Source organism: Sphaeramia orbicularis, chromosome 9 (assembly GCF_902148855.1).
Source record: "Sphaeramia orbicularis chromosome 9, fSphaOr1.1, whole genome shotgun sequence".
NCBI classification, from domain to species: domain Eukaryota; kingdom Metazoa; phylum Chordata; class Actinopteri; order Kurtiformes; family Apogonidae; genus Sphaeramia; species Sphaeramia orbicularis.
Window position 1 is genome coordinate 25,351,846 of NC_043965.1, and position 12,340 is coordinate 25,364,185.

Here is a 12,340-nt window from a genome sequence, read left to right on the forward strand (position 1 = left end):
AATATATAATGGATTAAAATAAAAGCATTTACAGTTACTGAGAAAAAAATATTAATTGATGGTTGCAAAGTGGTCTCATCCAAATACAATCTTTTTATTAAAATCTTAAATGTCAAATATCCAACCTCATAAAGGAAAGTGACATGTCGTTGCGTAATAATGCTTTTTAGTGCCATTATTTTCCTTGTGAGGTCAGAAAAGGGATCTTTATTGTACAGTGGTGGTACAAATTTATGGTTACTTTTTTTTTTCCTTTACTTCTATATCAGCCACTTTTATCTCCATCACTTTGATAACAGTTAAATTCCTTTTTACTTATATTTAACATGCTAACTAGTGAACTGCAACCTGTTCCATTTCATCTGTTCCATTTGTTATAAAAAATGGTGATTATACAACACAATTTTCCTTTGGCCTGTCTATTTTCTGTTTCTGTTTCCAGAGGTGACCACACATTTGCAGACAGCTACCTGACGGTTATTCCTCGTGGCACAGAGTTTGTGGTGTTCAGCATTGACGGCTCATTTGCTGCCAGTGTTTCCATCATGGGCAGCGACCCCAAAGTGCGGGCCGGAGCTGTGGACGTCGTCAGGTACTTTTCTGTCTGTGGTGTTTCTAACTCCTAATGACGTATGCCTCTTTGCATCTGTTGTTTTATTCTTCTGTTTCCCCTCATGTCATGGCAGGCACTGGCAGGATTTAGGCTACATGATCATCTACGTGACAGGACGTCCAGACATGCAGAAGCAGCGGGTAGTGGCTTGGTTGTCTCAGCACAACTTCCCTCATGGGATTGTGTCCTTCTGTGATGGATTGGTTCACGACCCCCTCAGACACAAAGCCAACTTCCTCAAGTCCCTGACAGAGGTGAGACCAGAAGGAAAGACCCAGAAGATGATCTGTGTACAGTTTTATATGAAGTGTTGGTCATGTATGTATGTGTGCAAAGAATAAGTTATCACTGCAGGAACAAGAACAATGGTGACATGGTAGTGCAGTGGTTAGCACTTGTGCCTCACAGCAAGAAGGTCCTGGGTTCGAATCCAACACCAGTTGATGTGGGACCTTTCTGTCTGGAGTTTGCATGTTCTCCCCGTGTCTGTGTGGGTTCTCTCCGGGTACCCCGGCTTCCTCCCATCATCCAAAGACATGCACTGATAGGTTAATTGGTTAATCTAAATTGCCCATAGGTGTGAATGTAAGAGTGATTGTTTGTCTCTATATGTTCAGCCCTGTGATGAGCTGGCGACTTGTCCAGGGTGTACCCTGCCTTCGCCCCTATGTATCTGGGTTAGGCTCCAAGCGATCCCCGTGACCATAGAGAGGATAAAGGGGTTCAGAAAATGAATGAATGAATGAATGCAAGAACAATTTAAACCAACTAGGACTAAACAATGTGCAAAAAAATGAAACTGGATTATCTGTCAAAATAATGAGTTTATTTTACTGTAAATGGCAAATTTTGTATTTAAAAAAAATCCAAAAATGAGGTCTGTGGCAAATTAGTGTGTTTCCTTACATTTGGAGATTATCATTTTTGATTTGATCTCTGCAGCTGTTACATTTATGATGGTATGTTGTGGCAAGTTTGACCTTTTTATCAAAAAATTGTCATTTTAATTATTCCGTTCAGTTTCAATGCATTGCTCAGTCCTCTCAGGTTAAGGGAAATACTCAGTAACTAATGAATGCTTTTCTTTATCGGACCGATTCCAGGCTCACATGAAGATTTTTGCTGGTTACGGATCAACCAAAGACATTTCAGTCTACACATCCATTGGCCTCCCTCCATCCCAAATATATATAGTTGGTAGACCTTCCAAGAAGATGCAGAACCAGTGCCAGGTACTGTGTCAAAATTTTAATGCACAAACATGTACATGTATTCTGTATATTTTTTATTTATTATGTGTTTGTTTTCTTTTTTCTATGTTACTGTAGAATCAATGGTTGTTCATCTCTTATGTCAGCGCTGTGATTAAGTGGTGACAAGTCTTCGCCCATAGGTAGCTGGAATAGGCCCTGGCACCTCTGCGACCCTAATAAGAAATAAGCAGTTCAGAAAATGGACGGATGTTTAGTATTACTGATATTGTTTGTCTCCAATACACCAAGACAAATTCCTCATATGCAAAAGTGTACCTGGCAATACAGCTATTTCTTATTCTAAAAATTAAAGGGAGGAATACTGACTTTTTAACATTTATTCAGAAATGCTCAGCTGTCTAATACTGCCACTTTTAACACTAGCCTTAACCCATAGAGCTCTGATTATTCCAGCTGACCATATGTGTTGGCTCTCTTCCTTTCAACAGTTCATAACAGAGGGATATGCAGCTCATTTGTCCCAGCTGGAGTACAACCACCGCTCTCGACCAGCCAAGTCCAGCAGTGCACGCATGGTGCTGCGTAAAGGCAGCTTCGGCCTGGGTGCAAACAGCGACTTCCTGAGGAAACGAAACCACCTTCTGCGCACCATCTCCTCGCAGCCGGCCCCCAGCTCTCCAACAGGCAACATCCACAACAGACCAGAGCGCACACAGAGCCAGTCTGACAGCGAGCGTCTGGAGCGGGAGCGTCTGGAGCGCACTCACAGCCATAACCAGGGAGCAACCCAGCGCAGTATGAGCATCACTGCGAGCTGCTGGGGCCGCAGCAGCAGCACGAAGCTGGAACCGGGTCTTTTCAGCCCAAAATGAGATTAGAGACACTTTGTGAAAACCCCTGCAAGACAGAGACTTAGAGACACAGTGCTAATAAAGAGATGGGGAAAAAATTAATGCAAAGAGTGAGAAACAGTTGGCTTGCACCAGATGGGTAAATACCACAGTGAAAATATAAGGTGCTACTGTACAAACCACTCTTTATAAAAGTAATGTCAGTGATGCACTGCACTCAACACAGATATCTCTATAAAGAGGCTGTTGTTATATTTATTTTAAAACACAGAGAACTTGACAGAATTTCTTCAAGAAACATCTTGAAGTGGGAACATGCACACAGAACACAGACAGAAAATATGTAACCCAGACTGTTTCTTACTGTTGAGTAAATATTTATCAGTCTTGAATACAAGTCAGTTTACCTCCTACAACAGGCTTTTAGATCGGAGCACCCCATGATGTGTAATTATACAGTAAGCGACACAGCGTGGTTACTCAGCCTGTGTCAAGCCCACGTGTTGATATTGCATTTTAACTGGGTATTGCAAGCACAACAATTAATAACGATAACTTTGTAAATACTAGTTTTAAAGCTTCGTCCTTTTTATGTGATAATCAGATATGTTCTAGTCTGAGAGCAGAACTGAGAATCAGGTAAAACTGGACTGAATGTGTTTTATTTTCTGGGTGTGAGCAAACATTCACACCATCATGTAGCCAAAATGAATCTTTGTTAGATTGTTTGTATGAAAATATTGTAATTAATCATTAATGCCAAACAATGTGTGAGTGATTTCAAAGCCAATGTGAAATGATTTGATTAAGAGCTTCTTGATTATGCATGCACGTCTAGCGATGGCTAAATTCTGTTAAACTCTGATGGCTGATCACCAAACCATGCATTCCAGTTTTGCTTGTTTTTAGTCTTCCCTCAGACCAAAGAACCATCCAAATATGACACAAAGCAAACTGAGAAATTACCCTTTAATTACGGTTGCAGCTCCAACTGTTCCTGGGGTTTTATAGCATTTCACCACATCTCACCATATGACGCTGCTGAATAAGGTTTGACTCAGCTATGGGGAAAAACACCTACTTCTGTATGGTTTATGTGCCAAAGTAAACAGTATGGAATGATATACTGTACATGAACAGAGAGGAAATGAATGGTCTTCTGTGTAAAAATGAACAGATTGTGTAAGTATGTAGTTGAATGCCTTATGAAGGCTTGTACATAATTGTTATATTACAGTGCAGATCTGGTATCTGGTCCACTGAAGACCAGTTTCAAGTGTCTTTACTCTGGGGTAAACACCACCTCATTCAGGATACAATTTATTGATTGATGACAAGAATTATTGTTATTTAAGATATTAGAAATTTTAAAATGTATTGATTTTTGTGAACAAAATGTGTTTTAAGATTACACTTTAGCTGCATTGTGTTTTATTTTTCTTCAAACTTAAGTTGCAAATGCCAAAACTTAAGAGGTCTTTGCCTGTTGTATTTTTATTCTGTTCTCTTGCAGATGACCTGAGTTGTATCAACAGAACTGCTGTCGTGTGTCCTACAGTATCTTGTATGTTTGTTATTATCTATTTTGGAAATGTGGGATACAGTCTCTCTGGATATCCCTAAGCTGTAAATGAGGCGTTGAATGTGCTCATAGATAATCCTCCATAGGTTTAGGTCTCTTTCTCTGTTTTGCTGCGCCGTTAGAGGAAGAAAAATCTGCAAATTGTAAATTCTGTACAATATGCCGTCAGAGGTAGGAACACAGAGCTAATACTTATTTTATGCTGTTAGACATTTATTTCTGAAAGAGGGAAGATTATGATTTCTACATTTAAATTATGTCTGTCACAGAGCTGACTGCTAATGGACCAATATGGCCTCATGTGTAAGGGGAAACGTGCAATATCACACCACACCACGGGATCACACGGAGCAAATACCACAGTGCACTGACAATCAGGTGAACAGGCACATATACAGTCGTCAAAACTACAGATGCACATGTCCGCACCAGTGAGCTACAACACTTGGTGAATCCACTGAAAAATCTGAGAAGAACATGGCACTGACCTGATAGAGTATGAAATACTACAGTAGGTTTTCTTCAGCAGACAGACATGTTTAGTCATAACTTTGTCTTCTGTTACTGTATTTTTACTTGTTTTTAAAGTCAGCCAAGCTAAAAGTGAGTAATACAAACAGTCCTGAAATGAATCCCACCTTTTAACTGGGTTGAATTTGTTTGTGTAGCTAAGTTGGGCTAAATTGACTCCATCTGTGGTGCTGTTGAGCTGTATTTGTAGACATGAGAGATGTTTTTATGAATTGCGTGAATGACAGGAGGTCATATGTTAAACTGTGTGTACTTCCCAGTATAAAGGTACCTATAGCTTCTTAAATCATTTTTGCTGATTGATTGAAAAGTCAATGCGAACTGCCAGCCCTCTGCATTTTGACCTTTTTAAGATTTGGCTTTAAGGCATTTAGAGAACTCTTCAGGAAGCTGCTGAATAGAAAATGCCTGTTTGTACATTAAATCTTCCTTTGGGGGAAAAGGACAGAGTGCTACAAAACATGCACTTAACTAAAGTTGACAACTGCCAAACCATACTCCCTTTTTGAGGAATCAGAATTGGCTGGATTTTAACATCCAGAGAATGTAAAGAATAAGCATCACGGTTATCTGTCAGGCAGGCAGGCTTCGATTCTGCTACTGACACACATTAAAAGAGGCCTTACATTTCCCTTTTCTGCCTTATATTGGCCTTTATGTTGTGAAACCCAGAGTGGACGCTGCTGAATCTGCTTTATGGAAAAGAATGAACTGTGTGCACTCGGCTTTGTGGAAACAAGAAAAGGCCATATTTTTACTCTGAAGAAAAGTGCTCAAATGAGAAATCTATTGGTGTAAATTTAACATATTTCACCAACATTAGGCAGTCCATCACTGTCTCCAGCTCTGTTCCCTGGGTTAATGCAGTGGCACAACTGTTACAGTTAACATTCATAGGCTGTATTTATATACAACATCCTTGGTAAAATCTTGGAAAATATTTTCATTGTACAGGGTGTGTATCTTGTAGGTTTTGGATAACTTCATTTTATCCATTCTTTTGTGTTTTTATGTACAGTGTATAAAGAACATATAAAGAACAAAGTCATGTTGGCCTTTTTTCACATGCAAAATGTTAACGCTCTTAAAAATACTGTATATGTATCATCTCTTAAGAAAATTATTGAAATAATGGAGTTTTCACTGCAGTTAACACAACCTTTTAATGTTTCTGGGATCAGTTCAAACATTTACAGAGATCCAAAATGAAAGGAAAAAGGTGTGATAAGACACTTTCAGGAGTGGGTGTTGAGTATTTAGCAAAATACAAAACAAATGTTTGCACAGTCACAGAGAATACTGAACATTTACATCACCTTCTTAATGTCTTTCATACTTTATGCAGTAAGAATTAGCTGATTTTATATGAAGCAGCCATTATTTATAGTGTTTATTTTCACCATTTCAGAAGTTCAAACATCATTTGAACTTCAGTGACATCCTCAGGTCATTTCAGCTTTGACACATGGACAAAATAAATATGCACAATATCAGTGTAAATACACATAGGATGTGCAAATTGTTTGGGAAATGATGCTAATTTACTGCCTCTTTTACAAGAGGTCAGCTCATTCAAAACAATAAACTCATCAGTTATTTTCTTTATCTCTTTCATATTAAGAACAGCTTCTAAAAGGCAGACCAGTAGGAGATTATGGCTTTAACCTGTTAGAGTAAAATGTAAATGTCCCTGTTTTTGGACATTCACAACTGTACAGTTAATCACAGGCGACTATGGGAGTCCTTGACATGAGATGCATAATAATATGCAATCTGCTTAAATATTTTCAACACTTTTCTGCCTTATTTCACAGCTGCATCATGTTGGAGTTGGAGCAGTGTGGACATGATCTGCATGATCTTCTACCTGTTCAATCCCAGGTTTCTCTGGAAGGAGCTCCCATCTCCCTTGGTGGCTTGCTATAAAATGAATTCACTGTTAGAGATTATCGGACAATATTTCCATGTTACAGTTAAAGCTGAGACTTTACCTCCTACCTTATTTATATCTTTGTGTCGTTCTCGGCTCACTATCTCCTCAATGATTTCGCCTTCTCCTCTCACCAATCTGTAGAAACAGAAAAGGTACAATTTTAAAACTGTCTGATAATCATTAGGGACATCAGAGTTGGATAAGATAGCAGTGATATACATTTTATGTTAATCTGTCAGATGTAAAGTTTCATCGTATGGTCAAAGCATAGAATAACATGAGAATTTAACTGTAAAAATGTATTCAGTTCTTTTGAGGACTCATTCAGAGATCCCATTTCTGAACAAATCTGTAGCAGTGATACTGTTCTCTTAATGTCCTCTTTCATCCCTTCTAAATGATGATTTCAAATATAAACCAAATGCAAAATGCACTGAGCTTCATCTTTGACTTGTTAAATACCAGTAAACTGATGACACTTGAGTTTGCCTTTGTGAACAAATCTCAGATGACCCCTGTCAAAAAATAATATATAGAATTTCTTCTTGTTATATTTACCTTAAACAGTGAGTATTACTGGCATTAAGCAAGACTGTCAGATTTAAGCTGACAGTGAACCAGTAATTCATAGCCAGTGTTGACATGAACCTGCAACTATGATGACCATGTTTTGGACCAAAAAGTGAAAAATTAAGCAATATTTGAGAATCCAGCTTTTAAACTTTGGTAAAAATGTATAAAGCAGTTCTAGAATAATGTATGACATTTTTGGAGTAACTACAAGACATGATAACTTTCTGTTCTCTTACAGAAAAGAAAGACATTAGAAATTTCCTTTAAAAAAGCACTGTCACCCATACATGGCTAAAGGAGGTCAGTTCAGTTCTGTGATCCAGAAAACTTTGGAAATGCAAATACAGGTGTCGATTGAAAAAAACAAAAAAAACAAAAAAAACAAAACGGTGTTATGGCGGTGTATGACACATTATATGAGCACCACTGGACAAAGTGATACTCTGTGTACAAAGTGATTTATGGGCAACATGAGAGAGAGCAAAGGGTAACCAGCAAATTCTGTCAATCTTTATTTACAGGGTTCCTACAGGTTTCTACAAATTAAATTCATGACTTTAAGAATTTAATGTCCATTTCACGACTAGACTGGCAAAAATTTGTGACTCCTAGAATTTAAGAAAATGTATTTATTTACTCCAATGCCTTGATTCCCACCGTTTTGTGCAAAGTTAGTAGTAATTGTTGACCAGCTTGGACATTTCCCATACATATTCAAACACAACACAGCCAACAAGTTTATGACAACATAACTTAAGACTTACCATATCAAACTGAATACCTTTTAACGACTTTTTAAGGTATTAAATGCAGATTTGTAAATTAAATACTTTTCAGACTTTTTAAGACCCCACGGGAACCCTGTAGCAACAGGGATGAGCTTAAACTAGTAAAGCAGGTAAACAAACTACCCCTGTCTTGATAACCGAGTTATCTACAATAATTGTATGTGGCAGATGGTATGAAACTCTACGAGACCTGTATTTATCCTCTGAGTAAAATAACTGCTCCTTCCAAATATGCCTGTAACTGTAAACTAACAGGATGTGGCGTTGAACTCACCTAGTGCGTCCTGTTTCAGGGTCCACCACTCTACGGATCACACTCTGTCTGGCCTCGTACTCCTCTTTGGTGAGAGGTCTCTTGGTGGAAAGTCTGGCCTTCTGCTCATCTGTCATAACTGAAAAATAATGACAATAACCAGAGTTCATTGCATTTGGCGTGCTATATGTACGCATTTTCATCCTTTTGCGTGTTATTTAACGCCATTTGATGGCATGTTAGTGTGCTAGCCACTAATCGCGCTAATCGCTAACCCTAACAGCTAATGCGTACAGATAACACTGCAATTAAGTGGCGTGTTATCTGTACGCAATTCATGATGCCACGTTGCAATAACCACTAAATACGGACGTGGATTAAAAAGGATTCACAGGAACTGCAAGAAATGTAAAGAACGAAAGAGATGACACATTGTTTCGCCAAGAACATTCAATAATAGTTTATAACATTGTTCCTACTGCTGTAATATCTAGGTGTTATCACCTCTGACAGGAGGTATTGTGATCACTTTGCTTTGTGTGCTTGTTTGTTTGTTAGCGAGATAACTCAAAAAGTTATGGAAGGATTTTCATGAAATTTTCAGGAAATGTTGATACTGGCACAAGGAAGAAATGATTAAATTTTGGTGGTGATGGGGGTGGGGGGGGCAGATCTCTCTTGGCGGAGGTCTGCGCTCTGAGGGCTTTTCTTGTAGGTATTTGTGAGCACCAGGAAGTAGGGCTGCTCTGTGGAAATATTGGATTCTTGTGTGATTTTTGATTTACGTAATCTCCTTAACAAACATTCCTATTTAATCATATTTTCTATAAAGGGTTTAACTGACTCCTCCTACTACATAAAACATTTGTTTCTTTCTATTAATGTGACAGTAAATATAATAATTACAAGATAGGATTCACAGACAATGCAAGATTATAATTTCTCAGTGCTGTAATGTTTATATCTCAAAAGCCGTGCATGGTATTATTAATTAATCTCATTGATTATCAAGTTCCTAGGAAGAAAAGATTATCAAAATTTCATTAACCTGTGAATTTAAAACAATCCAAAGAAAATGTATAGTTTCACTGAATACAGAGAGCAACAAATCATCACATAAAGAAAAAAAAAAATCTGGTATTTTATCTGGATTGTGGATTTATAACCTAATACCAAACCAGTTTAATGGCAACTAAGTGATTAACTGACTGATTGTTTTGGCAACTGTTGAAAGGACACATTTGATTTTTTTTTTTTTTTTTTTTTCGATAAATCAGTAAGTTTTTCCAGTTCATGACATGGATTTTCTTGAAAAGTTCATGTAAGATATTCTTTTAAAGTCAAAGGATTTTGAAAAATCCTACAACTATTTTAGTTATGGATGTTTTAGTTTTGAATGGCTGCATGATTTTGTGACTCTAAACCCCACATTTTGAGCCTTAACTATTGTTTATTGTTCCTTAGATTGAGTTGAAATTTGTACTGAACATCCAAGAAACTCTACATATAATGCACAACTTGTATTCCTTTAAAGAGGTATGAATAAATCTCTAAATGTTAAATCATTGTATCCCCTAGTTTTCATTCAAGTATTATTATTATTATTATTATTATTATTATTATTATTATTATTATTATTAGAAGTAGTAGTAGTAGTAGTAGTAGTAGTATAGTTGTAGTTTTACTGTAGTTCCACTTATGTGGAAGTCATTTGGTATAATGAAAAGTACAGTGTCACAGGTCATAAAGATAGCTGCAGAACTGAAAACCCACTACATCAGTATAAAGCAGAGGCGTCAAACATACGGCCCATGGGCCAAAACCAACCCTCCAAAGGGTCCAATGCGGCCTGTGGGATGAATTTGTGAAAGGCAGAAATTACACTTAAGATATTAACAATAAAGGGTATCCAAATTATTTAGCTCAGGGTGGCTTCTACCAGTAAACTTCTATCATAATAGCCTATAAATAATGACTACTCCAAATTTTTCTCTTTCTCTTACTGTAAAAAATTAAAATTACATGAAAAAGTTTGCATCTACAAACGATCCTTTCACAAAAAATGTGACTAACCTGAACAAATATGAACATGAAATGTCTTAACCCATAAAGACCCAGTGCTACTTTTACAGTGGCTCCCAAATAGATTTTTCTATATATTTAAACTTTATTAAGTGATTTGTCTCCATTTATTATATTATCCTCTGTATTTTGTGTTTTATCAGTATAAATCAGGTATTTTCCTATATTTAATTTACTGATCATGTAGATGTTCATTAAAGCTCAGATTACAGTTGAGGATTATTATATCAAAAACAGAAAAAAACTGAAGAAAAAGTGACTTCTTCAGTAAAATCTATCCTTAACTGAACATAAACCCAGAGTCTCCATCCACTGTCATTGATCAAACAGTTACTCCAAGGGTTTTACTGGTGATTCAATATTACAGAAGATGACAGTGTTTCCACGGTAACTACGGAACCTCTGAATGTCCAAATGGCTCATAACTGATGACCATGAAAAGATAACAAATTGCACTTTAGATCAGTTATTTACATGGATTGATAGGATTAGTGGATCAGCGGGTATTAAAAGGTTTAGATCTGTAGACGCTTTTGGTCAGTGGTGGACGTTTGGGTCTTTATGGGCTAGGGAAGTAAGTGCAATTTTTTACAATATTACGTTTATTGATACTAGAGATCATATTGTTCTATAGGTATGTGGCCCCTGAACTAACATGAGTTTGACCCCCCTGACATAAGGAGTGAATGATATAAAGTCCCACCGGGTCCTAGCTCCACGGCCCCCTCCTCACTCTGCCACACCTCCAGGTAGGACGCAGGTTTCTGAGGAGCAGCGGAGAGCAGCGCCGCCGCTTTCTTCTTCTCCTTCTTCTTAAGCTTCTCTTTCTTCTTCTTCTCTTTCTTCCGCTGTTTCTTCAGCTTGGCCTTTTTCTTCTTGTTCTTCTTTTTCTTGGCTTTGCTTTTCTTCCTCTTCTCATCACTCGACGAAGAGGAAGAGGAGGATGAAGAGGAGGAGGAGGAGGATGAAGAGGAGCTTCTTCTGCGTTTCTTTCTTTGTGTTTTTACATCTGAAGAACAAACAGAGACGGTTAGCAAACTAGCATTCACAACCAAGAGTTCTGCAGTTGTAAACGGTGTCACACTGAACCTTTGGTCTTGTGTGAAGGTTTCTTGGAGGATCTGCTCCGGCTTCTGCTGCTGGATGATGAAGACGATGATGATGATGATGATGAAGAGGAAGAGCGTCTCCGTTTATTCTTCTTGACTTGTTTTTTGTCTCTACTCACCCTGTCTGGAGATCTGCTCCGTTCCATCACGGAAAAAATTATAACGAAAATACTCACAGAAAGGAAATGCTACCTTTGTATTCATTCAAAGAGTAACAAAGTCAAATACCGATACTAACATAAGTTGTTCTCATGTGTCTCCGTTCACGGAAGCGTGGTCGCCTTTGATTTAAGTTCGTTCGGAAACATATCCTTCTGTTTTCAGTTCCTACCTTTACTTAACTCACTATAGAAACTTTCATATGAGTAAAATATATTTACAAATAGTGGATTAAATATTTTAATGATTTTATTAAGTGAACTAAAAATCAAATGAAAGGTCTGTAAGTATAAATAAAACAGAAAGAGAGGTTTTGCAAGTTGTTTCCATTCTCGTCGCAGAATTTGGCACACAAACAAAATGTTACACACGTGGATCATCTCATTTAAAACATATTTGCGTATCAGATACAGGCACAAGGGTACGGAAGCCGAGAACGGCCTTGGATTAACAAATAATTTTATGGTCGTTATCTCGTGATAACAATTTAATTAATTTGTTATCACGAGATAACAAAGTTCGCTTTCTCGAGATAACGAATTAATTAAGTCGTTATCACGAGATAAAGTTAGTTATCTCGTCATAACGAATTCATTTATTTCGTTATTTCATAGTAGCAGATGCTAACAGGTACCACTTCCTCCTCATCTCT

The 12,340-nt window shown here is 37.5% G+C and overlaps 2 protein-coding genes across 10 annotated transcripts in view; one reads left to right on the plus strand and one right to left on the minus strand.

Annotated features, from left to right (window-relative positions):
• The window catches only part of LOC115425349 (membrane-associated phosphatidylinositol transfer protein 2), a 43,451-nt gene extending 39,364 nt beyond the window's left edge, over window positions 1–4,087 (plus strand). For all 9 annotated transcript variants that reach the window (XM_030142827.1, XM_030142828.1, XM_030142831.1 and 6 more), the window contains 4 exons: window positions 443–592; window positions 687–867; window positions 1,717–1,845; window positions 2,316–4,087. In XM_030142827.1, the coding sequence (XP_029998687.1) occupies window positions 443–592; window positions 687–867; window positions 1,717–1,845; window positions 2,316–2,699 (844 nt within the window). In that variant the 3' untranslated portion in view covers window positions 2,700–4,087. The remainder of the gene's footprint in view (window positions 1–442; window positions 593–686; window positions 868–1,716; window positions 1,846–2,315) is intronic.
• Window positions 4,088–5,935: 1,848 nt separating this feature from the next.
• Window positions 5,936–11,821, minus strand: arl6ip4 (ADP-ribosylation factor-like 6 interacting protein 4). The gene is made up of 5 exons (XM_030142894.1): window positions 11,510–11,821; window positions 11,124–11,429; window positions 8,360–8,477; window positions 6,790–6,859; window positions 5,936–6,711 (listed from the first exon to the last, which is right to left on the minus strand). The coding sequence occupies exons 1-5, from the start codon at window positions 11,673–11,675 to the stop codon at window positions 6,655–6,657; spliced, it is 717 nt and encodes a 238-aa protein (XP_029998754.1). The 5' UTR covers window positions 11,676–11,821; the 3' UTR covers window positions 5,936–6,654.
• Window positions 11,822–12,340: the final 519 nt, after the last annotated feature.